Raw genomic sequence first — 24,721 nt, 5'->3', positions numbered from 1 at the left:
CTGTTTATGGTCTGAAAGATTTCAAGTGCTTAAAAATATTATGAGGATCAGTGACTAACCGGCATTGTAAGCATTCCCCATGAAGAAGGGAAGGAAGCAGTCACTCCTGCTGCCCTGTGTGTGACAGGACCCAGACCCATGGGAAACCCGACCCCATAGGTTCCTGTGCTTATAGAGCAAATGTGTTTTGCTTTTCTCGCTAAAATGCCCATCACTGCTGCTGCTTCTACAGGCGTTCACCGTCAGGCCCCTGTAAAATCTGTGTATTCTTCGAAAGATTGTTTTGGTTTCTCCTCCTCGCAGCTGTCCCTGCGAGATGGGAGCTGCTGCCCCGGCCAGGGCGCCCCTGCGCAGCCGCGGTTCCTACGCGTGCGCTCGCGGCCCCCCGCGCCCGGCTGCTGCTCGCCCCGCAGGGGCGCCAGGTGATGCAGCGCGACGGCCCGCGGCGCTCCGCGCAGCAGCCGCTCTCCTCGCAGGGCAGGCAGCCCCTCGCTGGCCGAGCAGAGCTGCGCCGGTCCTGCTGAGCCCTTTCGGCGCAGGGCGCTGACACCCCAGCGGAGGCGAGGCAGCGCTGCCTGTGTTGGGGCGTTGCGCTGAGGAGGGAGAAAAGGAGGCGAGTAAGACACTCATCATTGCAGCATCCCGGTTCGAAGCCTCTCACTTTACGGCAAAGCATCTTCCTTTTGGCTGTCTTCTCCGCACGTGGCGGGGTGGAAGGGGAAGCCGCTGGCCGGGCGGGCGGCAGTGGCGGGCAGCGGCGCGGGGCCGCCGGCGCCGGACGCGGCCGCCCGGGGCGGGGGCGGTCCTTGCCCTCTGGAATGTCCGCGGCGTCCGGGCAGGGGGCGGGGCTCGGCGCGGGAGCCCCAGCCAATGGGGGCGCAGGAGCGGCGCGAAGCTGGGGTAGGGATGCGGAGGGCGGTGTCAGAGCCTCGCCGTCTCTCCCGGGGCGGGAGGGGGGTCGCCAGGCGGGATCTTGGCGCGCCGCGGGCTCGCGAGCGGGCCATGACGTTAACGGCCACTCTGTGGCCCTGGGCCTTGCCCTGCCTGGCGGCGGCCGCGCTGCTCTGCCCCAGGGCGGCCGGTGAGTAACTAGCGGGGGGGTGGGGGGGGAGCGAGGCCGCTGTGCGGGTCCCTGCCCGGCAACATGGCGCAGGGATGAGGCCGGCCGTGGGGTGCTGAAGCCCGCGGCGAGGCGGACGCAGTGGCGTCGCCCGCGGAGACGGAGCTCGGTCTGGCGCTGTGGTGCCTCCCGACCCGCCGCAGCGGGGGGAGGGTTCCCGAGCACCGGGGAGAGGGCGGTGGCACTGGCGCCACCGGCTGCGCCCGCACCTGCCCCCAGCGCAGGGCGACAAGTGGCCGTGGGGCCGCAGCGGGTGAAGCCGAGAGGCTCCCCTCCCCTGCCCTGCCCTGCCGCCCACGGGCCGGTGTCAGAGAGGGGCCGCGTCGCCTTCCCGGCGTCCTTCCCCTTCCCGCTGTCCCCGGCCTCCGTGCACCGTCGGGGTCCGCCTGCCCCTCTGGAGAGCTGCCACCGGAACCTCGGCGCGAAGGCTAGCAGCCTGGGGCAGAGCGGGCGGACGCAGCTGAGCAGCTTGCTTTTGTGCCAGGTGGGATGCGGGGAGGGGCCCGCCTTTCCCACCCCCTGCTGGCAGTGTGACAGGGACAGAGGCCTTCTTGTACGCCGTGGGACTGGGTGACTTGGGGCCGGGGCTTCGGTCTTCTGCTGTCGTGCTGGGAATAGCTAAACTTTCAAGGCTGTGGTTTGAGATGGAGAAGGAAGGAGAAACCTGGCTTCTGGATTATGATCAGAGAAATGTTAGAACAGTCCTTGTTTTTCAGCACTGTTCTTAAACTAACCAGGCTTTCCTGATTTATCAGAAGAGCTCCAGACGTGGATAGGTCGATAACCATATCAAAAAGGATATTATCAGTCAATGAGTTCTGTGCAAGGTATGGAAGTCTTTAGGAAAACGATTATTTTAGAGACCAGGAAGTTCAGGGTTAAGATTACAATTGCCAGATGTCCAAAGAAAAGGAGTTTTATGCCGTATGTGAAAATGGAGTTGTAAATAAAGGTCAAGTATATTAAAAAAACAGTTCTAAAATAATTTTGCTCAAGTTTTCAGTAAGGAAAATAGTATTGAATTAAAAAAAAAATGAAGGCCAGATGTTTAACACAGAGAAGTATGGTGGTAAAATACAGTTTCCCACATTAAAGTTCTGATATCAGTTAACTTCCTGCCAGTGCTAAAAACAGTAATTAGGAAACGTCATGAACGTGGATAGTGCAAATAGCTTTTAATAAATTGGTTGCATTGGCAATGCTGTCATATGAATGAAAAATGTGAAATATGTAATACTTAATGTTATTAAGTATTTATTGCATAATGTAATATTTAAATCTGCAATCCTCAGCCATTTATGGGCATGTCAGTGTTGCTCTATAGTTCTGAATTCTGTTGAGGCACACTTTTAGGAACAAGGCAGTAAATGGCTACTGGAATGAAATATGACATGGTTTAGCCCAGCCTTTCCTTGATAAACCTAATTTCATAGTGCTGAGGTAGCAGATCTTGTCAAAGAAGGAAGTGTAGTATTTCTCATTAGTTGGACATAAGTTAAGTTGTGAAATGAAGCCTGGAAAATAGTTAGTAAAACTAGAGAAAGTGTGAATAAGGAGGTAAGAGACTGACTGAAAGGGATGTCATAAGGTTATTTCAGAAGAGATTGAGGGAAAATTCAAGAATCATGCTTGGGATGGATATTACTAATAACTTTCATTTATGACTAGCACTAAAGCTCAGTATAGACCAACTAAATTTCCTGCTAATTCAAGATACCATCACTTGATTATGATTTTGTATAAAAGGAATTGAATGACCGCAAGGTTTAGCATATTGTTACCTCACTGTGGTGTTCTCTAGTATAATTGATAGGACTTGAAATTCAGCAGTGGAAGTGATAGAGAAGGAGAATTATCCTCCTTATATGTTATTTAATCATAGGAAGGTTGAGAGCCACTGAAAACTAATGGTCAGTGGGCCAGAGATTATTAAATAATCTGTGTGAAGGAGTTTTTAAGTGAAAGTTGTCTAGGATATTCATGAACTCAAATCGTACTGATGTATGTAATTAAACTTGTAGAGGCTTTTATCACTGTAAATTTCTAATGGTGTGGCTTTATAATGGAAATAAGAAAGCTATTTAGCTAAGTGAAATAATTACTGAATTTTGAATATGGTGGAACTTGTTTATAATGAGGCTGGTTCTTGGCATGATTCAGCTTGCTGAATTTAGTGCAAGGAAATCTGCGAAGCCCTACAGGTCATCCTCAAATCAGAAGATTTCTGAAGCCATCAGTGACATCTGTTTATCCTTTTCTGTGATGGTGGGAAAATGACAAAAAAAATCAAAGTCAATTTTACAATTTCATTCTTTCATTCTGTTGTGTTGTAAGCAGGATTTTACTGCTGTCTTCATTTATTACAAGCATTTGGCTTTGTTGTTTCTGGTTGTTAATGAAAATATTCACCAACTACAAGCTGGTTTCTCCTGTTTCCTCTTCAGGAATTATAGATTTCTACATAAAAACATAGCTTGAACCTGTAGTAGCCATTTTAAATTGTGACTGGCTATGTTTCAGACAACCTTTTCGCTTTTCTATCTTTTTTTCGTTCCTTAACATTTTCAGGCTTATATATTCTGGGGTTATTTTCTGGTCAGTTTAATATTAGAGAATTTTGGTTTTGTTGGTGATGGATTTTTCTTTTCTTTTTTTTTTTTTTTTTTTTTTTTTTTTTTTTTTGACTGGCTACCTTTCTGCAACAGCTATAAGCTTTCAGATAAGAACAAATTTAAGCTGTGAATTTATTGAGGAATTCTTCCCTAAAATGCCTCTTTTTGGTTCAGTGAAAATCCATTTAGATCTGGTAACTAGGTGTTGTGAAATACTACTTTATATATGTGGTATCGTTGTACAGCTTTTTCTTTTATGTTATATTGGTGTGGTATTTAGTTCAGATACAGTTGAGCAGAAATATGTAATCATTAAAAATTTGGGGTTTGGGGGGGAGGGTTACATACTCTAATTTATGTATTTGTATAGAAAGTTGTATGTGAAGATATGCTTAGATGTAAAAGGAGCTTTGAAGGAAATCTTTCTTTCTAAGACATTTGTTAAACAAAGTTCCAGAGACTAGGCAATGAGGATGAAAATGAATATCAAGCAGTTGTGCAATTCATTTTATATTGGCCAAACTGAACTTCAAATGAAGAAAATATTATTTGGGTGGTAGGGAGAAGAAAGCACAACAGATGATGCTTTAAAAAAATGCAGCTTTAAACCCCAGTGCTTCATAACTTCTCAGTACTTCTGTTCTCACTTGTTTTTCTGTTGATGGGTTCGTATCTGTGTTCGTCCTACATCTTTCATCTAGATCGGCAGAACTTCTCTTAATCAGCCATTGCTAGTGAAGTAATTTACAGTAATTAGCTTTTTAAGACGGAGTTCAATCTGCAACTGTGTTCACCACTGTGTGTAATGAGGCTCCTGCTCCCATTTCCTTTTCCTGCTGTTCCTAATTGCTTCTTCCACTTTTCAGATTCTTCTGTGACCTAATTCAACTCACAAAGACATATAGCTTCTATGGTGTGTGTTTGTTTGGTTTTTTTTAACTATTTTATTCACCTTTGTTTTTTCCTGAGTTAATAAATTGAATTGCCTCATGGAGGGATTTGGCAGGTGCCAAACGAAGTGCAAGGTAAATAGCAGATGTGTGGCTGCAAGTAAAGGGAAGGCCACTGAAATCTCCTTTAGGCAGCAGTGAAAGTTTGGGTGTGATTCTCTGAGACTGGACAAGCTGGTCTGAGTCAGCTTCCGAACAAAGATTTCTCGTGTACTTTTTTGCCTTCTGGGAAGCAAGAATTCTCACAGTGAGCTGTGGACCAGATAAGTTGTCCTGATGGGCCATCCGTTGGGCAATTCTGTTTGGAAGTGATAGTTAAGTGCTTCAAGTCTTTTAAACCTATTTCCTCCCCTGCCCTGCTTTTCCATAGGCTTGTCTTGTTGTTACCATGCAAAGGACAACTTAATGTGTCGTGATGTTTGTGAACAGGTAAGCTTATTTTTAAATTTGGTTTATCCTTCAGCATTGAAATCATGCCTATAGACAGTGATGTAGCAAGATTAGGGCTACGGATAAATGACTGTTGTGTATGAATACCATTCAAAAATCTATTTACTTACTTTATTCATAAGGTAATACAAAGAACAGTTTGTGCTAAATTCAAGCTTGGAAAATGTTTTTCCACAACTCATGTTTAGATTTGTACCTTTGGGTAATATGTTGCCCAGCTTTATGCAAATATGTATGTGTATATATATGCTTTACTGACATACAATTTTTGTTAGAATTGTGTCCTTGAATCATGCCTGCTCCCTTTTCTTGCTCATATGCTTGCTTGCCTTCTTTCTTCCTCATATATTTTGGAGCTATTCAAGCACTTAACCTGGTTATGATTAAGTTTATATTTATTTGTGATTACACTAACAAAATCTTATAGTTTAAATTCCTCTTTTCCCTCCCTGATGTAGTTATAGAGTGCAACAAAATTCCCGTTCAGCTTTCTGATTGTTAAGCCAAACAAGAAAAAGTCTTTTAGTCCCCTTGCGTAAGATTCTTAATTCCTATAGTTATTCCTGCAGCTCTTCCAGCATAAATTTATCTCTTTGAATACAGGTAAGCAAAATTATACATGAATTTTTGTATAAACAAAAGTACCACCCAGTCTTAAGAACTGTGTTAAAATGTATGTACAAGAAAGAGAGAACACAGTCCAATATATAATCAAATGTAATTGCAGGTGTTGTAGTTGCATTGAGCTGGCATTTGGAATAATCTGTCCAAATCTTTCATTTGTTCTATTGGTTTGTATTTTCTAATTTATCATATGAATTCCTTTTAGTTCTTAATGAAAGGCATTGAGCTTTACTGTCAGATTTCATCCCATTTTGGTTATACTGATTCTCATTATTTTCTAAGGTTTTCTCTAACTTCTTTTTTTTTTTTTTGTAAGATATGCTGATCTTGCCTCATATGGATGGCACCTCTCTACTCAGGCAGTGAGCATAATTCAGAATCTTTGTGGTGAGAAGTCTAGGAGAAGTCTAAAGCAAGAGAGGTGTCCCCAAATTGTTCCATAAGCGGCTGTCTGTCCTACCTTGGTTTGGGCAGTATCCTTTTGCGAGTGACCCATTTGATACTGGCAAACACACTGGATGAAGGGAGTAGCTGCTGTTTTTCTACTAATTTTCATGTTCTGTAGCTTAACCATTTTATGCAGCACAATTTCAAATGCTTTAAGTGCAAGTTCTCTTTTTTGAATCCATCTTGGAATGTATCATTTCATACCTCCCCTCTTGTTTTAGAAACAAAATTTGTAGAATAAAGTTTCACATAAGTGTGCATGAGGGTGACGCTAAGGGGAAAGAGTTGGCTGAATAATTTGCCGTTCTTTCATCTTTCCAAACTCCTTGTCTAAAATATTTGCCATGCACTTGTTGCTGTTTCACACTGTGCCACCTTGATCCGATAGATTTATTTTTAAAAAGCCCTGTCCTCCTGGACTTGCTAGTTTGAGCCACAGAATGTCGTGAGAAGTTGCCTGCCAGACAGAGGGGTAAAGAGAGCAGGCTTGTGCCCAGTATTTCTGTTTAACTAAAGCCTAGAGAATGCCATGCAGGTAGGTTGCATGGACGGGAATATGGCAGTTAACGCAGCAGTTTCTTGTAGAGAGAGACTGAGATTGGACCTGTCATGTGCAGCAGGACAGTTTCTGGTACTGGCTGGGGCAACCACTCATGACATGTTGGAGGCCTTGACCCAGATGGATTCCTTGAGCAAAAATGGGGCTGTTCCAGTCTTGGGCTGCAGGGAATGCTTGGTGTCCCTCCTTGAGGCAGGGAGCAGTGGCACATAAATTGAGGGAATCGTGCTCTGGTCAGCTTCCTGAACTGCCAGATAAAAGAGCTGAGGAAGGAAGCATTGCCTCAGAGAGCATGGATGAGAGTTAGGCTCTTCGTGGAGACCTGCAGGGGTAACGGCCTGAACCCTGTGTTGCATGGAAAGAAGGATGGCCAAAGGCTATGCTTAAGCAGGTGGAGGCTCGAAGTTTGTGACTTCTGGCAACAGGAAGAAGGCTTTTTCTGTCTTTGGATGTGCACTTGCCAAATAGACCTAGGGCCTTGGAACAATTGAAGAGGAACAAGCTGTGCTTGGGAGCCATCTGGGCCTAATCCACAGGTTGCAAACAGTGCCATCAGTGCTGCTGATAGTAGTCAGATACTCCTTTCTGCAGAGGATGGAGGTACTCATCAGCTGACAGCTCCGTGCTGTCTCAAGAGGTTTATTGTTTAGGGGTTCAGATCTAGGATGTAGAGATTGCCAAATTTGCTTGGCTCTCAGACTATTACTCCTTGGCCGCTCATCTGCATGGGCACCACTGGTACTGCTGAAGGAGCCCTTGAGTGGGTGAAGGGCAACTACAGTCTCTGGGAGCTAGGGTGAAGGGCACAAGAGACCAGCTGGAGTTCTTGTCAATCATGCCAGTTAAGAAGGCTTGAATAAGGCCAGTTAACTAGTAATTCAACTACTTTAGGTGAGACCTTTGAAAAGAGAAAACCTCGATTACAGATTTGTTTGTTCATTCTTCAACTAACTTTATAATTCAAACAATTTTTTTGATAGTCTTAGCGAGTATTACTCCAAACTTAGTTTTAGTATCTCCTTCATTTAGTGATAGCTTAAGTCTGTCACATACTGCAGCAAGGAACAAATGGGCCTATCTTTCTTTAATGGACTTTTTACCTGAGTGTATTTCTGAGGAGGTTCACAATGATATGGTTCCTGGTAGCATTCGTCTCTGTACCATTCCAGAGGTCTCTATTCAGATCCTCCTCCAAGCATAAGAATGGTCCGTCCTGATCCTCATGAAAGCAAGTAGGTGTATCAAGAGGCTGGCTTAGTTAAGCAGGGCAGTCATGACTGTGCTTCCATGCAAAAAGGCAGTATGCAGGTGGTAGAAGCAGGGAAAGGTAACAAAGGAGAAATTTATAAGCATTGCCTGGTCTTGTAAGGGTGATGTTAGGAAAGCCAAAACTCAACCAGAATTCAGACTTGCAAAGGATTTCAAGGGCAACAAGAAGACCTTCTGCCCACTGTAGCAGTAGTTGAAGGCTGAACAAGGAAAATGTGGGACAGTTGCTGAATGTGATGGGTGATTTAGTATCAGCAAACACAGATAAGGCAGGGGTACTGAGTGTATTCTTTGCCTTGGTCTTCATCAACAGGCTTCTGTTCATAGAGAAAGGGTTCAGGGAGGAGAACTGCCAGCAACAAATGAGGACTGAGTCAGGGATCAATTGAGAAAATTTAACTCATACAAGTCCATGGGACCAGATAGACTACATCTGAGCGTGCTGAGAGAGCTGGCTGGTGTCATTGCAAGGCTACTCTCGATCATCTTTGAAAGGTTGTGGAGCTTGGGGGAAGTCCCCAATGATTGGAGGAAAGTAAATATACCCATCTTCAAAAAAAGACCAAATCTGGGGAACTACAGGCCAGTCAGCTTCTCTTAAGTCCCTGGGGAAATCATGGAGTGAGTCCTCTTGGAACACATGGGCATGTGAAGGGTAAATCATGCCTGACCAACCTGATTACATTTGATAAAAGGACTGAATTTCTGGATGAGGGGGAAGCAGTGGATGTCTTTTACCTTGACTTTACCAAGGTTTTTGATCCTGTCTCTCACAATATTTTTGTATCCATGTTAGGATATTGCGATTTCAATAGATGGACAACTAGATGGGAAAAAAATGGGTTTGATGATCAGACTTGGAGGGTAGAGGTTAATGGTTTCTACACCACTTGCAGGCCAGTAGAAAGTGGAGTACACCAGGGATCTGTCCTGGGAGCTGTCCTGTTTTACATCTTTATCAGTGACCTGGAGAAGGCAACAGATTACACTCTCATTGAGTTTGCAGGCCGCACTAAACTGGGAGCAACAGCTGATAATCTCAGAAGCAGAGCTGCCACCCAGACAGAGGGAAGAAAAGAGGAATGAACCAACAGGGATCTTGTGAGATTCAGTGCAAAGTCCTCCAGCTGGAAAGAAGGAACCCGTTGCAGCAATACAGCTTGGGGATTGATGGGCTCGTGAGCAGCTCTGCTGAAAAGGACCTAGGGGGTACGCCAACAGGAAGCTGAACATGAGCCAACAGTGTACCCTGGCAGCAAGGAAGGCATCCTGGGTTGTATTAACAGAGCATAGGTCTAGGGAAGTGATTCTGCCCCTTTAGTCAGCACTTGTTAAACCACATCTAGAATACTGCATCCAACTTTAGGCCCCTTATTATAGGGAAGATGCTAAGCTGGAGCAAGTTCAGCAGAGGGCTGCCAAGATGGTCGGGGGGCTGGAGCATATGCCTTGTGAGAAGAGGCTGAGGGAGCTGTGCTTGTTCAGTCTGTGGAAAAGAGGGGCCTCGGAGCAGCCTTCTGACACCTGCAAAAAGATTGTTGAGAGAACAGAGCCAGATTCTTCACAGTGGTGCATAGCGAGAGGATAAGAGACGTCAGGCAAAGATTGAAACCAGAAAATTTCAACTGGATATAATGAGAATTTTTTTCACCAAAAGAACAGCAGTGGAACAGAGAGGTTGTGCAGCCTCCATCCTCAGAGATTTTCAAGACCTGACTGGATAAAACCCTGAGCAACATGGTCTGACCTCATAGTTGACCTGCTCCAAGCAGGAGTTTGGACTAGGTGGCCTTCTGAGATCCATTCCAACCTGAATTATTCTATGATTCAGTGACCCTGGCAGACCCCAAATACTACTGCAATTGTTCTTTTCTTGCTCTCTTTTCTGAAACCAGTCCTATTGTTCTTTTTTTTTTCTTTCTATGAGTTCATCTTGTTGAATACTCTTGTAGTAAAACTATATTTTATTTTTTCTTCTGAAAGATCTGGATTGCACCCATGTTCCTGTTATTCCTGAAGTTTCCAATTTCATATCCCACACTGATATGTCTGTTTCCACCCCTTTTGTTGCCCTGTTTCCTGTTTTAATTTAGAAGTGTTTTATTTAATTGGACTGTTGCAAGAACAAGAACTGAAAACATAATTTAATGTGGGACAGAAGACAATTTAGAATGTGCTGAGAACTCAATTTATGTTAACACTTCCATTAATATTTTTTTAAAAAGCAAAGATTGATGAGGTAAAGGCATATTTTAAGAAACGAGACAAGAGCAGCAGTACAAAATGTTCTGGAAGAGATATGGAAAAAATGAAATGTGAGAAATTTACATGATTCAAAGTTGTGTATGAAAGTCAATAAGGTCAGGTAAGATTTCCTCCCAGGTGTAGTAGTTGGATGAGATCTCTGGGTTTCCTCTAGCCAAACCTCCTGCTCAAAGAGTGTTAGCTTCAACATCAAATCAAGTTGCTCAGGGCCTTATTCTGCAAAGTGTTGAATATCCTCAAGGATGGATTTTCCACAGACTTGCTGGGGAACCTGTTCCAGTGCTTAACTACTGTCATGGTGAAGATTTTTTTATGTTGCGTCCATTCAGAATTTCTGTTGATGCCACTTGTTACTGTTTTCTCTCATCCTTCTACTGTGCAACTCTAAGAGCCTGCCTCTGTCTTTTCTATCACCCCTGTTTAGATAGTATCAGACAGCACTTTATATCCCTCTACTCTTTATCCTTCTTCAGTTTGAACAATCTCAGTCCCTCAGCCTTTAGGTATGTTGGAGATTCCAGGATCCTAAACATCTTTGTGGCTTTTTGCTGGACTTCTTGCAGTTCATTAATTGCACTGAGGAGGCACAAAACTGGATATGATATTACAGATGTGGCCTCATGAGTGCCAAGTAAAAGGGAATGGTCTTCCCTCAAACTGCTGGCAATGCTGTTGCTAATAAAGCCCAGTATACTGTTAGCTTTCATTGCTGCAGGGGTGCACTGCTGACCCATGTTCAACTTGTCATCTACCAGGCCCTAGTCCTTTTCTGAAAAGCTGCTTTTAGCCACTGAGCACTCAGCCTGTACTATTCTGTGTAGTTATTCCATCCCAGGTACAGGCATTTGCCTTTGAACTTTTTGAGCATCCTGTCAACCAACTGGTCCAGCCTGCTGGGACTCATCTGAGTGGCAGCTCTACACATTGGCCACAGCTCCCAATTCTACATCATCTCTATACTTGCAGAGGATTTTTTCTGTCCCCTTATCCATGTTCGTAATAAAGCCATCAACATTATCAGTTTGATTCTTGAATTATACCACATGTAAGTGGCAAACGTTTGAACTGGGAACTGCTGACCACTAATCTTTGAGCCCAGCCAGTCTGTCAGCCACCTTGTAGCCCTCCCATCCCATCCCTGTTTCACTGATTTTGCTCTAAAAATACTATGAGACACCATGTAAAAATCCTTCTTAAAGTCAAGATAAACAATATCCACTGCTCTCCACTCTTTTACTAAACTGCTCTTTCCATTATAGAAAGCTGTTGGTCACAATTTGCCTTTGATTTGCCCACCCTGGCTGTTTCCAGGCCAGGGTAGGCTAACTGGCCTGTAATTCCCCAGATTATCCTTCTTGCCTTTCTAGATGGATATGATATTTGTCTCTTTTCAGTTGTCAGGAATGTCCTTCAATCACCATGACCTTCCAAAAATGATAGCAAGCTGCCTTACAGTGACATTGGCTGGCTCTTTTGGCACCCTCAGTTTCATCCCATCCAGTTCCATGAACTTGTGTGCATTCATTTCACTTAGGTGGTCCTTAACTTGATCTTGCTCTGCTGCAGGCAGTATTCACTCCCCCTGTCAGTTTTGATAGCCTCTTGACCTAATCTGGGTTTTGTTCATCTGTATTCCACATCAGTTACTGTTCTGGCTTTTCAGAAGGAGTTTAGTTGCCTGAGATCATGTAATTAATATGTAGCAGAAAGTTAATTAGCTAGTGTTGCATAATATTTTGGTAGGTGGGACAGAAATCCTTTTTTTTTTTTTTCTTTTTTTTTAACATTGACTGTTCAATAGAAACTTTTGGAATGATGTGCTTGAGGACAAAACTCTCCTTCACTTCTAAAAAGTAAAAATCCCTTTCTTCTCCATAAAAAGGGCAACATATTTGAACAGTTTTAAGTGTATAAAAGAAAATTTTAATTTTACAGGTTTTACATGTTAACTGTTACCCAGAATTGTCAAAGGGAAGATAGCAGTGAACTGAAATTGAAGTTAAAAAGGAGGAAATAAATTGAAAAAAGTATTAAATGTATTGTTACATCTTTCTGTATGTTTCAAAATGTGTTCTGTTTCTGTTATGAAAGATTTTATCTTCTAAGAGTGATTCCCGTTTGAAGCACTTACTGCAACGAGCACCCGAGTATTGTCCAGAATCAATGGTAAGGCTTGCTAGCTCTAATTTAAAAAAAAATAAAAAACAAAAAAAACACCTTTAATCTGGTATTAACAAAGTTTTTCTTACAAAAATAAGATTTTAAGATGATTCATAGTGTTATTTTATTTACTTTGAGTTTTGAGCTGGTGGAGCCTGTATGTACATCTTCAAACTTTTTCTTTCTTATTATGAGGGCTACAAAACTTCTTAAAAATGAGGTTTTCATATGATTAGTTAATCCCCAAAGTAAGTTGTTTTTGTGTTTTTTTTTTTTTTTTTTTAACATGTCATATGTTACACTCCTTGCAGTAAGACTGGATTTCACAGCTTTGTTAGGTGTCCTGGTCATGCAAGTTGTTACAAAATGAGTGAAAATCTGGCTTACGTTGTCAAAGATTTTGCATAGGGCAATTGTCACTTAGTCCCCTGGAGGTTTCTGGCAGTGACCTATTTTAGCTAATGTATTCTAGTTTGTGTATGGGAGAAAGCTGACAGGACCTGGTTGGGCTAAGGCAGGGAGAGCCTCATAGTTGCTCTGAACGTATGGCCATACCCGAAAAGCTGAAGTAATGCTTTTATTGGGTAAGTAATTTTATGGTTTCCTAAAAGTTCCCCAGTGAAAAATACTAGATAATAAAGAATATAATCTGCACCCTATTTGGGGGATCATCTAATTGAGGAAGAGATAACCACTAGCATTTAGATTGTTAATTCAAGGCATCTGTCTTGGCAACTTAGAACCTTTAACACATTTGCTGTTAGAAAGGTATGATTTCTTTCTTTTAATTTTTATTACTTCTGAACAGTATCAGTACTATTTCCAGCAAAACTAGAAACATATACTCAGTCCAGATGGGCAATGTGAAGGGGTAGTAAATCTCAGAATATAACATTTTAGGGGCTGCTTTGGTGTGTTTGTTTATAGATCCTTTCCTCCTGTGTTTCAAAAGAATTTTTTTCTGTGTTTTGCTTTTGTGGATCATCAGCTTTAAGGTGTTGGTGACTTACAGGTTGTTGCTGGTATAAGTAAAACCTGTGGTATGAAAACATATTGAAGTGGTGGATAGCATTTCTTTTGGTATTGTTTTTTATCCTGGTCCTTACCTTTATCCTCTGACAGGGACATTAGGGTTTGTCTGTTTAGTAGAGCAATGCATTTTTAGAAGACAGAGTTGAGAAGTATCTGAAAGGGGAAATATGATTAATGCAATATACTTTTTAAAGTCCCAATTACCGTATTTATAAATGGTGTTTGCTGTCCAGTATGTATCTTAAATTAGTATTGCTGGAACGGTAGTATTTATAACTATTTTATATCTAGATATCTTAAAATATTTAACAGTTCAACTTGATGCCACATTTGCTATTTTCAGATACTACCTCTCTTTATCAGTTTTCAGGAAAGGTTGAAGGGATGTTCTAGTGATGTTCCACAGGAGAGCAGATAGGTTTTGTATTTAATCCGATGGTCTGTGTTCTGGGGCACTGGTTACAGATCTTGCGCTCTCTGTATTCTTTCAGGTGATGTGATAGAAAGGATGTTGCCTGGTATTATGTAACATAGTTACTGTCAAAACAAAAGATGGCTTTACCTCTTCATGAAATAAAGGAAATAAGTGGAATCACTGGGGTGAAACTGGTAGAAGTGGCAGCTTTTATTAGAAATACCCTCTTCTTTTAAGCTGACTTTGACTCTAACCTGAAGTAGGAAGCTCCCACAAATAATGGAGGAGGAGTTTTAGATCATTAGATATAGATACATTGCAACTTTGAGAAGTCAGTAATTCCTGTGATGAGGGAGTCAGTGCATGACAATACAGGATACAGTTTCAGTGTTGTTGAACAGAACTCTTAGGAACGTGCCTGACATTCTTTCACAACGCCCCTTAAGACTTGGCATTTGCTTTCCTATTCTCTGCAGTTTTCCTTGGATTTCATCATATTAAGTTTTATTCCCAGTGCTTGCTTAACAATATTGATTGCAGTAGCATCATATTAGAATACATCTAATCTTTCAAGAGTTTTATGTACTTGTATCATTTTCCAATACTATAATGTAGTCATATTGTCTAAGTGTTTGTAAGTCTCCAGTTGTAGGACACCGAGCATCTAGCATACAGCGTATAGAAACTCCTATAGCTTTTAATTTTTCCGCCTTCTAACACAGTGCATCCACTGTAACTGTGAGATGTACTTGTTTCTGACAGCTAAACTAAAATTCTTACCTTGGATTGAATTCCTCCTCTTTTGCCTAAACATCCTTCTTCCAGGATATTTGTAAGTTCTGTTGTGTTAGTATCAGAGGAACCTGTGGCAGTCCTGAGTCCAACTTCAGAGTTCTTTAGTACAAGCCACAGTTCATATAATCCTCTCTAGTCATCTTGGCTACTAGTCTTAGTAATATCAGTAATGGGGAAGAGAGGGAGAAGAACTCTTCAAGTGCTTCACCATTTTTTTTTTCTGCTGCAAGAAAGAAAACCGTTATAGAATTTTTCTGCTCTGTACCATCAGCCACTTGTATCTTCTGTCATTTAGCAGTCCCTGTGCTAAATGATCAGGAGTGTTTCAGGACAAAAAAAGTTACCAGATCTGTATTTTAACCTTTCCTGTTAATAATAATAACTTCCAGAACTTTTCTTCCATTTATCTGTCTTACCTATCTCTGGGGTGCCTTAAAACCCCTCTGTTTTGTTTTGTGTGTTATGGGAGGTTGTTTGCTTGCTTCTTTTCTAATTGGTAGAAAAAAGTGCTAGGTCAACAAGCTTATCCCTAGGTCTTGGTCCTAGATAAACCTTTTTCTTTGACTAATCAATTGTTAATTCTCTAAATACTGGTGAAAAAGTTGACTAGCTAGCATAGTCCAGGTAATTACAGTATGTTTTGTACCTATAAAAACGCTGCTATTGATTAGAAATTCTGTAGATGGCAGCCTTGTCAAGGCAAGTATTACTTAACTTAGATGACCTAGTGCTTCCTCAAAAAATACTTTAGATATAGAAGAGTTCTTCCAATAGGATACTTAAACTCCAGGGCGAATATGCTGAAAACAGTATTTTGTATCTGTTAGAAACACTTTTATTTTATTTTGTAGACTTACTTTTACTTAATTGCATTTTACTTTTCAGGAAGAAGTTTGGGGTTGTATCAATTCTTCTTTGCCAGGTAAGATATACTAGTTCATTGTTGACTCGGGTTGCTTCTTTTTTTTTTTTTTTTTTTTTTTTTTTTTTTTTTTTTAGCAAATACACGTTTTTATGTTCTATCTACCACCTGTACCTACAGATTTCAATATAATTTAACTTAAAGTATGCTTCCATTTTGAACTGCATTTTGTTTGCTTGTTTCTTTTAATCCTAAATTGGTTGCATATGCATTTTTTTCTTGTAAAACTTTTTTTGTTTTCCTGGTTAGAAATGGTTGGATATGCTTGTATAATTAAATATATGTTCATCTGTGACACATCAGAGAAAATACCAAAGAGGTTTTTTCCCTTTAAAATTTTTCTGTTATTTTTCATTTCAGTATACCTTACTCTCATCGATACAATTATGGATTATTGCAATTTTGCTCTAGCTGCAATGTCATTTGGAAAAAAATGAGTAGTAGAGAGAAATAGTAGGAACTAGACAAACATAATTTAGGAAGTGGAAGGGCTCAGATAAAGAACCAAACTGCTTGTTACAGGTGGGTTTAGAAGATTAAAGCATGAATTTCAAAACAGGACTGTTATGTTAAAAAGAGAGATTGAAATAGATGAAATAGGACTTAACTGGTACTATGTATCTGTTCTAAAAGACTTTGAGTGAAATTAGCATGCTATATTTGAAAAAGTGGTAGTGTGGAAAGAGTGCTGTAACAGTATTACCTACTCTAACTTTTTTTTCCCCATTTCAGAGGCAAACTGTAGAATCCAGTGCATACAAAGGGATTTAGTAGTTCTGATTTTGCTAGTTTTACTAAGATCTATAATATCTTTTGAAGTTGCAATACTTTTCTCTGTCATGTAAACCTGTCAATTTTTTAATTGGAAGTAATACCTTATCTTTCTTGAAACTCAACTGCTATCCACAAATGAGTGTTGATGGTTTTATTGCAAGAGAGAAATACATATTATCTTTCAAAATTTAGGTTTATGTTAGTAAGCAAAAAAGCATGGGAAATCTGTGTCAATGAACCGCTTCCATATTGTCTGTCTTTACTTTCTGAACTGGTGTGAGGCCTCTTTGGTGTCTTTATGGTGTGACTTCATTATCATCTCGTTTATGGAAAAATACCACTTCTTCAATGATGATGGAAATCATAATTTAGTCTTGTGATAAAAGTGAAATCTTCCTGTAGTACCCTTAGCCTTGTACCTGCATGAAGCCCATGAAGTTTCTCATGTATGCCATCAAGCTTCTCATTCTTCTTGCACGTGAAATTACATTACATAATTATGTTACATTTCTTCTTCGATGTGAGCTGCTTTTAAAATTCTCTTAAGTATTCTGCAGTGATTCAATGGCCTGCAAGATTTCTTAAGTTAATGGTTTAGTTCCTACAGGACAGTATTATAGGGAAAGGTCTCATTCCCTTTCTGGGAAATCAGTACGGTTAGGTGCCTCTCTAAAGTGCCTGTACATTAATTTATGCAGCATTGGGAACAAACAGGAGGAACTAGAAGTTGGTGTGCAGTTAGAGGTCTACAATCTTGTTGGGGTCACAGAGACGTGGTGGGAAGGTTTCCACATTTAGAGTTCTGCAGCGGATGGACACAGGCTCTATAGAGAGGACAGGCTGGGAAAGCAAGGAGGGATAATCGCCCTTTAGGTGAGAGAGCAGCTGGAATGCTGGAATGGAGCTTTTCACTGATATGCAGAATGATCTATCTGAGAGCATATTGGCTAGGGTTACCAGGCAGATGAACATGATGTAGTGGGTGTCTGATACAGACCGCCTGATCAGGAAGAACTAGATGAGACCACCTTCAGACAACTAGAAGAAGCGTTGTGTGTGCAAGCCCTGATCTTCCTGAGGGATTTTATTCACTCCAATATCTGCTGCAGGGACAACACAGCAGGGCTCAAGCAATCCAGGAGGTTTCTGGAGAGCATTGATGACAACTTCCTAACACAAGTGACTGAGTAGCTAACAAGGGGAAGCACTCTGCTGGACCTCATACTTACAAACAAGGAAGAATTGGCAGAAGATGTGAAGGTCAGGGGCAACCTTGGCTGCAGTAAGCATGAGATGATGGAATTCAGGATCCTGAGAGGAGGGAACAAGGCAAAAGAAAAGAGGATTACCACCCTAGACTAGAGGAGAGTGGACTTCAGCCACTTCAGGGATTTGCATGGAAGAATCCCATGGGATATGGCCATGGAGAGAAAAGCGATCCAGGAGGGCTAGTTGATTTTTAAGGTCCACCTCTCCAAGCTCAAAAATGATTCATCCCGATGAGCAGGAAATCAAGCAAAGATGCCACTGAGGCCTGCATGGATAAACAAGGAACTCTTGACTGAAGTCAAACATTTAAAAAAAAAAAAAAAAAAAAAAAAAAAAAAAAAAGACACAAGATGTGGCAGCAGGGATATAAGACCCAGGAGGAATGTAAAGAGACACTGTCTGAGCATGCAGGTATGAGGTGGGAAAGCCAAAGCTCATTTGGAGTTGAATCTGGCAAGGGCTGTGAAGGGCAATAAGAAGGTTGCCCTACTTCTGCGAGTATATCAGCAGCAAATGGAAACCTAGGGAAGATGTAAGCCTGCTGCTGAATGGGCAGGGCACCCGGTAACAAAAGACATGGAAAAGGCAAAGACCTTCTTTGCTTCAGTGTTTACCTGTAAGACCAGCTTTCGGGAATCCCAGGCCCCTGAGACCAGAGAGCAAGTCTGGAGCAAGGAAGACTTACCCTGAGTGGAGAAGGATCAGGTTAGGGAACATTTAACCAAACATACACAAGTCCATGGGACCTGATGGGGTACACCCATAACTGCTGAGGGAGCTGGTCATGGTGAGGTCACTCTTGATAATCTTTGGAAGGTTGCTGTGATCAGGAGAGGTTCTTGAGCACTGGAAGAAAGCAAAAAAAAAAATTGTAAAGAAGAAATAGCAAAAGAAATAGGAGGTTAAAAGTATACTAGAAGTAACTGCTAAACTGCAGCAAATCCCCAGAAACTTTCAACCATTAAGAAGACTGAATACAGAGACAAACAGAGGAAGCAAACTGTCTCTTCATAAGCTCTGGGTGAGCTTGTTTTCAGATCATTTTGAATGACTTCTGCAGTAAGTCAAAACAGCACAACCTCTACAGTAATACTGTTCAGCTTCTCAGGAAAAAAAAAAGTTGTATAAGGGTCACAAGAAAATAAACAAAACAATTTCCTAGGCTCACAAAAAGTATCAGCTGAAAACCTATCCCCATTTTCAGAAGAGCTTTTCAGACACTAGTGAGATACATGGGAAGCAAAAACCAGTTTTCCCCTTTCTAATTAAAAATCACTGGAGAAAATTGAAACATTTAAATAAACTGGACATACTTGTCTATACTTGGGCCATGGGATGTGATGGGATGTACCCATGACTACCGAGCAAGCTGGCCCATGTCACTGCAAGGCCACCCTTGATAATCTTTGGAAGGTTGTGGCGATCAGGAGAGGTTCTCGAGGACTGGAAGAAAGCAAATGTTACTCCTGTCTTTGGGAAGGGCAAGAAGGAATATCTGGGGAACTACAGGCTGGTCAGTCTCACCTCGATCCTGCGAAGGTGATGGAGCAACTAATCTTGGATACCGTTTCCAGACACAAGAAGTATGAGATGATGGTCAGCAGTAGTCAGCATGGATTTATGAAGGGGAAATTGTGCTTGACAACCTGAGAGCCTTCTAGGATGAGATGACTAGGTTGGTGGATGAGGAGAGAGCAATGGATGTTGTTTATCTCAACTTTATCAAGGCTTTTGACACTGTTGCCCATAACATCCTCATAGGCAAGCTGATGAAATATGGGCTAGATAAGTGGACAACGAGGTGGACTGAGAACTGCCTGAACTGCTGGGCTCAGAGGGTTGTGATCAGTGGCACAAAGTCCAAGTGGAGGCCAGTCACTAGTGGTGTATCCAGTATTGGGTCCAATACTGTTTACGTCTTCGTTAATGACCTAGATGATGGGACAGAGTGCACCCTCAGCAAGTCTACAGATGATACAAAACTGGATGCACCAGATGGTTGTGCTGCCATTCAGAGTGACCTTAACAGGCTGGAGAAATGGGCAGAGAGGAACCTCATGAAGTTCAATAAAGGGACGTACAGAGTTCTGCACCTCGGATAAAATAACCTCATGCACCAGAACATGCTGGGGGCCTACCATCTGGAAAGCAGCTGTGCAGAGAAGGAGCTGGGAGTCCTGGTGGACAACAGGTTGACCATGAGCCAGCAATGCACCCTTGTGGCAAAGAAGGCCAACAGCATCATGGGCTCTACTAGGAAGAGCATTGCCAGCAGGTCAAAGGAAGTAGTTATCCTTCCATAGACTCAGCCCTGGTGAGGTCACACCTGGAGGACTGTGTCCAGTTCTGGGCTCCCCAGTGTAAGAGAGACACGGCGCTACTGGAGCAAGTCCAGCGAAGGACTACTAAGATGATTAAGGGACTAGAGCATCTCTCATATGAGGAAAGGCTGAGAGAGCTGGGACTGTTTAGCCTAGAGGAAAAAAAGGCTCGGGGAGGGGGGGGGTCTTAACACTTACAATTATCTGATGGGAGGGTGTTAAGATGACAGATGAGCCAGACTCTTTTCAGTGGTGTTCAGTGACAGGATGAGACACAATGGGCACAAATTGGAAGTTAGGAAATTCTGTCTAAGCGTAAGAAAACATTGGTTTACAGTGAGAGTGACTGAGCACTGCTGGAGTCCCCATCCTTGGAGACGCTCAAAACTCAACCAGACACAGACCTGGGGAAACTGCTCTAGCTGACCCTGCTCCAGGCATCCTTTCCAATCTTAACTATTCTGTGATTCTGTGAAACTGCTGATCAGCCACAGAACCACAGGAATAAAAGAGCTCAGAAAACTGGTGGGAGACTGCTAAGACAATGTTGTCTGCCTCTTCCTCTAGTAAAGGGCATATTTCAAGTAATTCAGTTTAAAAATCTCCATCTCTCTCTCCCATGACATGCTTTCAAGCAGTCACCAAATGCAAGTTTTCTTTCTTGCCTCAAGAAATATAGGTGACCTTTCGTGTCACAGTATGATATCTTTTGCTTTAAAGGAACTTGAGACTGGAAACAGAATACAGATCATTCGTAGATATTTAAATGTCTTTTTCTCTGCTCAGACAATGAACTAACAGTGCAGTCGATCATTAAAGATGAAGTTCAGACATGCTGCATCAGTGCTGCAAAATCAAATACTAGAGAGAAGAGGCAAATCTATTATGTTGCATGTCACTTCTTTCCGAAGCCTTAAACATGGGCACCATGAACTGAGTGACAGGAAGAGGTTGGAGCAACAGTACAGCCCTTAAGAAGAAGCTTGGGTACTAATACACTTAGACCTGAAGTAGTTACCAGTGAACTTTTGGAGAAATTTTGAGAAGTTGGTCTGACATATGAAGAACGTTTTGAGACAACTCTGCATAAGATTCCACCTTGATCTTTAATATTATATCAGAATTGCTGCCAATGTAAGTGCACATCCTAGGTCACCCTGCATTTGATCAGATTCTCAGAGCCCTCAGAATGCCATCCCAAGACTGATAGCCCAATTTTCATTAATTTCAAGGCAAGATACAATGTCCATTTATTTTACCAATAAAGAAAATTATGAAGATACAGCTAATAATAAATGGAAATACTACTATACTATACCTGCCCTGGTGTCTGCAGGAGCAATGTACGGCACTGTATATGCAGTGCTGTATTTTTGTAATCTTAAATAGCAGGCAGAATGCTTAGAGATCACGCATAGACATTTATTTATTCTGAAGCAAAATAGGTAATATATCTGAGAAGATGATGCTTTTTTGGTGGACAATAAAAATAGGAACATACAGGAAACTGAAAAGAGCTGGAGTGCTGGGTACAGCTTTTGAAAAGATGAGATAATTGTGATAATAGTTCTTTCTCTTTTGAGAGAGCAGCAACTCATCTTAAAGCTTTCGACAAAGTTTCAGTACCATACATTTATCAGCAAAACTCACGTACACAAAAGTCCAAAACCCTTACCTGGAACACACAAATATGGAAGACACAGTTCTCCAGATTGACATCCTTTCCTATTCACTTCACATAACTGGTTAGCAGCACATGGATTTGGATTACATGGATGTGTAACTTCTTCTACAATGTTACCTAGAGAACTTGGACCTGAAAATAGAATACAGGTCACCTATAGTGATTCACATGAGGTCTGTATTTCTGCAATAAAGCGTGACATTTCTTGTACTCAGTAAAATAAACTGTTTTTGACAATTCTGTGAAATCTTAACTATTTTTTAATTATACTTGTAGAAGCTTGAAATGCCAAGTTAATTTGTTAACTCATTTCAAAAGCGAAGTCCTCAGTCTTGGAAATAGTGACCTGAATTATTCCTCACAAATAAAAATATATTTGCTCTATCTTGTTTCCTCAAGAATTTCATCTATATGACAAATATACAAAGAGATGATGACCAGCAGTTTAATCAAGAGAAGACCCACAATCCATGATTAAGTACACTGGAAGTTTAACTAAATGTGGTATTGTTGATAAACTTTTAAGATATAACTTAGCTTTTGTTTTCCTTTAGCTCACTAGTAATGTTCTCTTCATACAAGATAAGGAAAAGGGAAGACATCATGGAAAAGCAGCAGCTAAATGGAAAGAAGAACCCAAAGCTTTAATACACTGTTTCTTTGGGAACAATCGAAAAAGGATATCTTTCCAATCACTGCTGAATGAACATTAGTTTAGCTCTTGTAGCTCTTTCTAACCAAATTTTATTACTTTAAAATTTTCTAGAATCTTGAGAAAGAAATACCAAAATTTAACTTGCAGGGGTATCTAAAACTTACAGATTCTCACAGCTAAAAAGGTCTAAATCCTACAGAGATAAATATGCAATGGGCATAGTGTGGAAAGGAATGGAAAAAGATGCATTCAACAAAATCTAGAACCAAAGTAAAGTCTTACCAATACAACTGTGTTCCATGTTGAGGAATAAGAACAAAGGCAATGTGCTAGAGGAACACAGAACCACAAAAACTTCTATAAACCTACTAATGTTCAACTGCCCAGTAGTTAATTTGATCTTGGACATCAAGAAGTTGTGCTCTAATTCATGCTATTGTTTAAGTGACATTGATCTGCGATCAGTCCTTCCAAGCATGATCCAGCTTTTGTTCTGTAAATAAAATACTGCTGGTGGTTTTTTTATTGCTCAGTACTTTTTTGGAAGGTAGGATGACTTCTTGACAAACACTACTTTTTAAAGTAGGATTATGTTGGTCTATTCTGAATCAGGTAAAAAAGACATTAAAATTCAATAGGCCAGATTATCATCTGATACACGTTAGTATATAAGTACTGATTGCATGAAGTTCCAAAACCAGAAGGAATGAATGTAGTGAGATATGCTAATCTGAACAAGCAATTCTTCTCTAAAATGCTAAATAAATACTTTTACTTCTCAAATTCAATACAATTAGAATTTTCTTTAAAAGAAATAATGGAAATGATTAAAAGCAATCATAAGCATTCAAAGCATCTCAGTTTCTAACTTTGTTGCACAGGTACGTTGATACTTACTCAGATATGTATCCAAAGGGATACAGTTCTCCAAGTCATCTGTTGGAGATAAGAGCTCACAAATACTTTCAGCTGTGTGGCCCTCAGGAAATTTATTATGATCTCCACATTTCTTGAGTATTTCTACACAATCTGATCTTCAGATAAATAAATAAACAGAACTTCATGAACACTACTTAAAGAAAAAAGGTCTTGTATAAAAAAGATTGCTTTCCGCTTCCTTTCCCGAAACCACACCTCTCCCCTCCTGCCTCCTCTCACAACAAAGTGTTTACGTAGATGCTAAATTTTACATATATGAATGGAAAAAAAATTGTGCTACAAAGACAGGAACTATTGTTTACACAACTCTTCCTTTACTTTGGGCTGGTCAATCTGTATTTTCCATGGCCTCATATGAATATATCTTTCAAGACCAAGCATTTTCTTCCTTTATTAATCTCTAATAAGAGTTGAGCTCATATCTCACTACCTCTACTATTAATCACTGTGTCTTCTACCCAATCACCTATTCTCAAAATTTTTATGAACTTCATATCTTTCACAGACCTTTCTCTCTACTAGCTGAAAATCACCAATAGGTTAAAAATTAAAAAAGAGGAAAGAAGGTTTATAGACAGCACAGATAGCCAAAAAGATCAGCTTTACAATGGAAGCACATACATCCCTCTCATTAACAAGCAAGCACCTTTCATTTATAGAGATGAAGATTCAAGTAAGAGCAAGTAGGAGTTTCAATAGGAACTCTACAAGCTCACATTCTTTCCATGTTTGTCTCCTCTAATATAAACCATACACCATCCTACAGCAGCTTTTCAGTTCTCATGAAAACCCCTAGCAGAACCTCTCAACTGATTTTTTAAAGGTACTTACTTGCAGATAATACTTCCTCTAGATTTGCTGTGGCAAGGTTTAATCTGCAGTGAACAGGCAATTGCCTTCCACATTTCTGGCTGACATCTTTTAATATCAAGAACAGGAATATTTATAAATGGCATCTTAATACTCCCTTTTTCCCACAGCTTCATGTCATTCATAGCTCCTTGGTCTGATTGAGTATTGCAGCTCCTGAAAAGCTCTGTTGGTCTTAAAAAAAAAGAAGTTAAGATATGGCAGGTATACAAGAAAAGGAAAACAGCAGGTCATGTGAAGAGAGGCTGATAGTGCTGGGATTGTTTGGCCTTGAGAAGAGACAGCTCGGGGTGGATTTTATTAATGTCTAAATATCTGGTGGGAGGGTGTAAAGAAGACACAGCCAGAGTCTTCTCAGTAGTATCCAATAAAAGAGGAAGAGGCAATAGGCACAAATTAAAATACAGAAAATTTTATCTAAACTTAAGAAAAATCTTTTTTTATACTGAGACAGTGATTGAACACTGGAACAGGTTGTCCAGAGAGGTTGTGGAATCTCCATCCTTGGAGACTCAAAACCTGACTGAATGTGGTCTTTGGCAGTCCACTCTGCTGAAAGCTGACCCTGCTTTGAGCAAGAGTGTTAGAC

At 41.0% G+C, this 24,721-nt stretch overlaps 1 protein-coding gene and 1 long non-coding RNA gene across 5 annotated transcripts in view; one reads left to right on the top strand and one right to left on the bottom strand.

Annotated features, from left to right (window-relative positions):
- Positions 1–811: 811 nt before the first annotated feature.
- The window catches only part of RECK (reversion inducing cysteine rich protein with kazal motifs), a 77,494-nt gene continuing 53,584 nt past the window's right edge, over positions 812–24,721 (top strand). For 2 of the 4 annotated variants that reach the window (XM_064506804.1, XM_064506803.1), the window contains exons 1-4: positions 865–1,081; positions 5,053–5,111; positions 12,388–12,462; positions 15,584–15,620. In XM_064506804.1, the coding sequence (XP_064362874.1) occupies positions 871–1,081; positions 5,053–5,111; positions 12,388–12,462; positions 15,584–15,620 (382 nt within the window). In that variant the 5' untranslated portion in view covers positions 865–870. Of the gene's footprint in view, positions 1,082–5,052; positions 5,112–12,387; positions 12,463–15,583; positions 15,621–24,721 lie in introns of all 4 variants that reach the window. The other 2 variants (XM_064506806.1, XM_064506805.1) reach the window with 2 other exon arrangements.
- On the bottom strand, positions 21,618–24,339 carry LOC112995827 (uncharacterized). Its single transcript, XR_010387754.1, has 3 exons — positions 24,094–24,339; positions 23,221–23,357; positions 21,618–21,800 (listed from the first exon to the last, which is right to left on the bottom strand). It is a non-coding gene; the product is annotated as an uncharacterized LOC112995827 (long non-coding RNA).

Source organism: Dromaius novaehollandiae, chromosome 2 (genome assembly GCF_036370855.1).
Source record: "Dromaius novaehollandiae isolate bDroNov1 chromosome 2, bDroNov1.hap1, whole genome shotgun sequence".
Classification (NCBI taxonomy): Eukaryota; Metazoa; Chordata; class Aves; order Casuariiformes; family Dromaiidae; genus Dromaius; species Dromaius novaehollandiae.
This window is presented reverse-complemented; position numbering and strand designations above follow the sequence as displayed.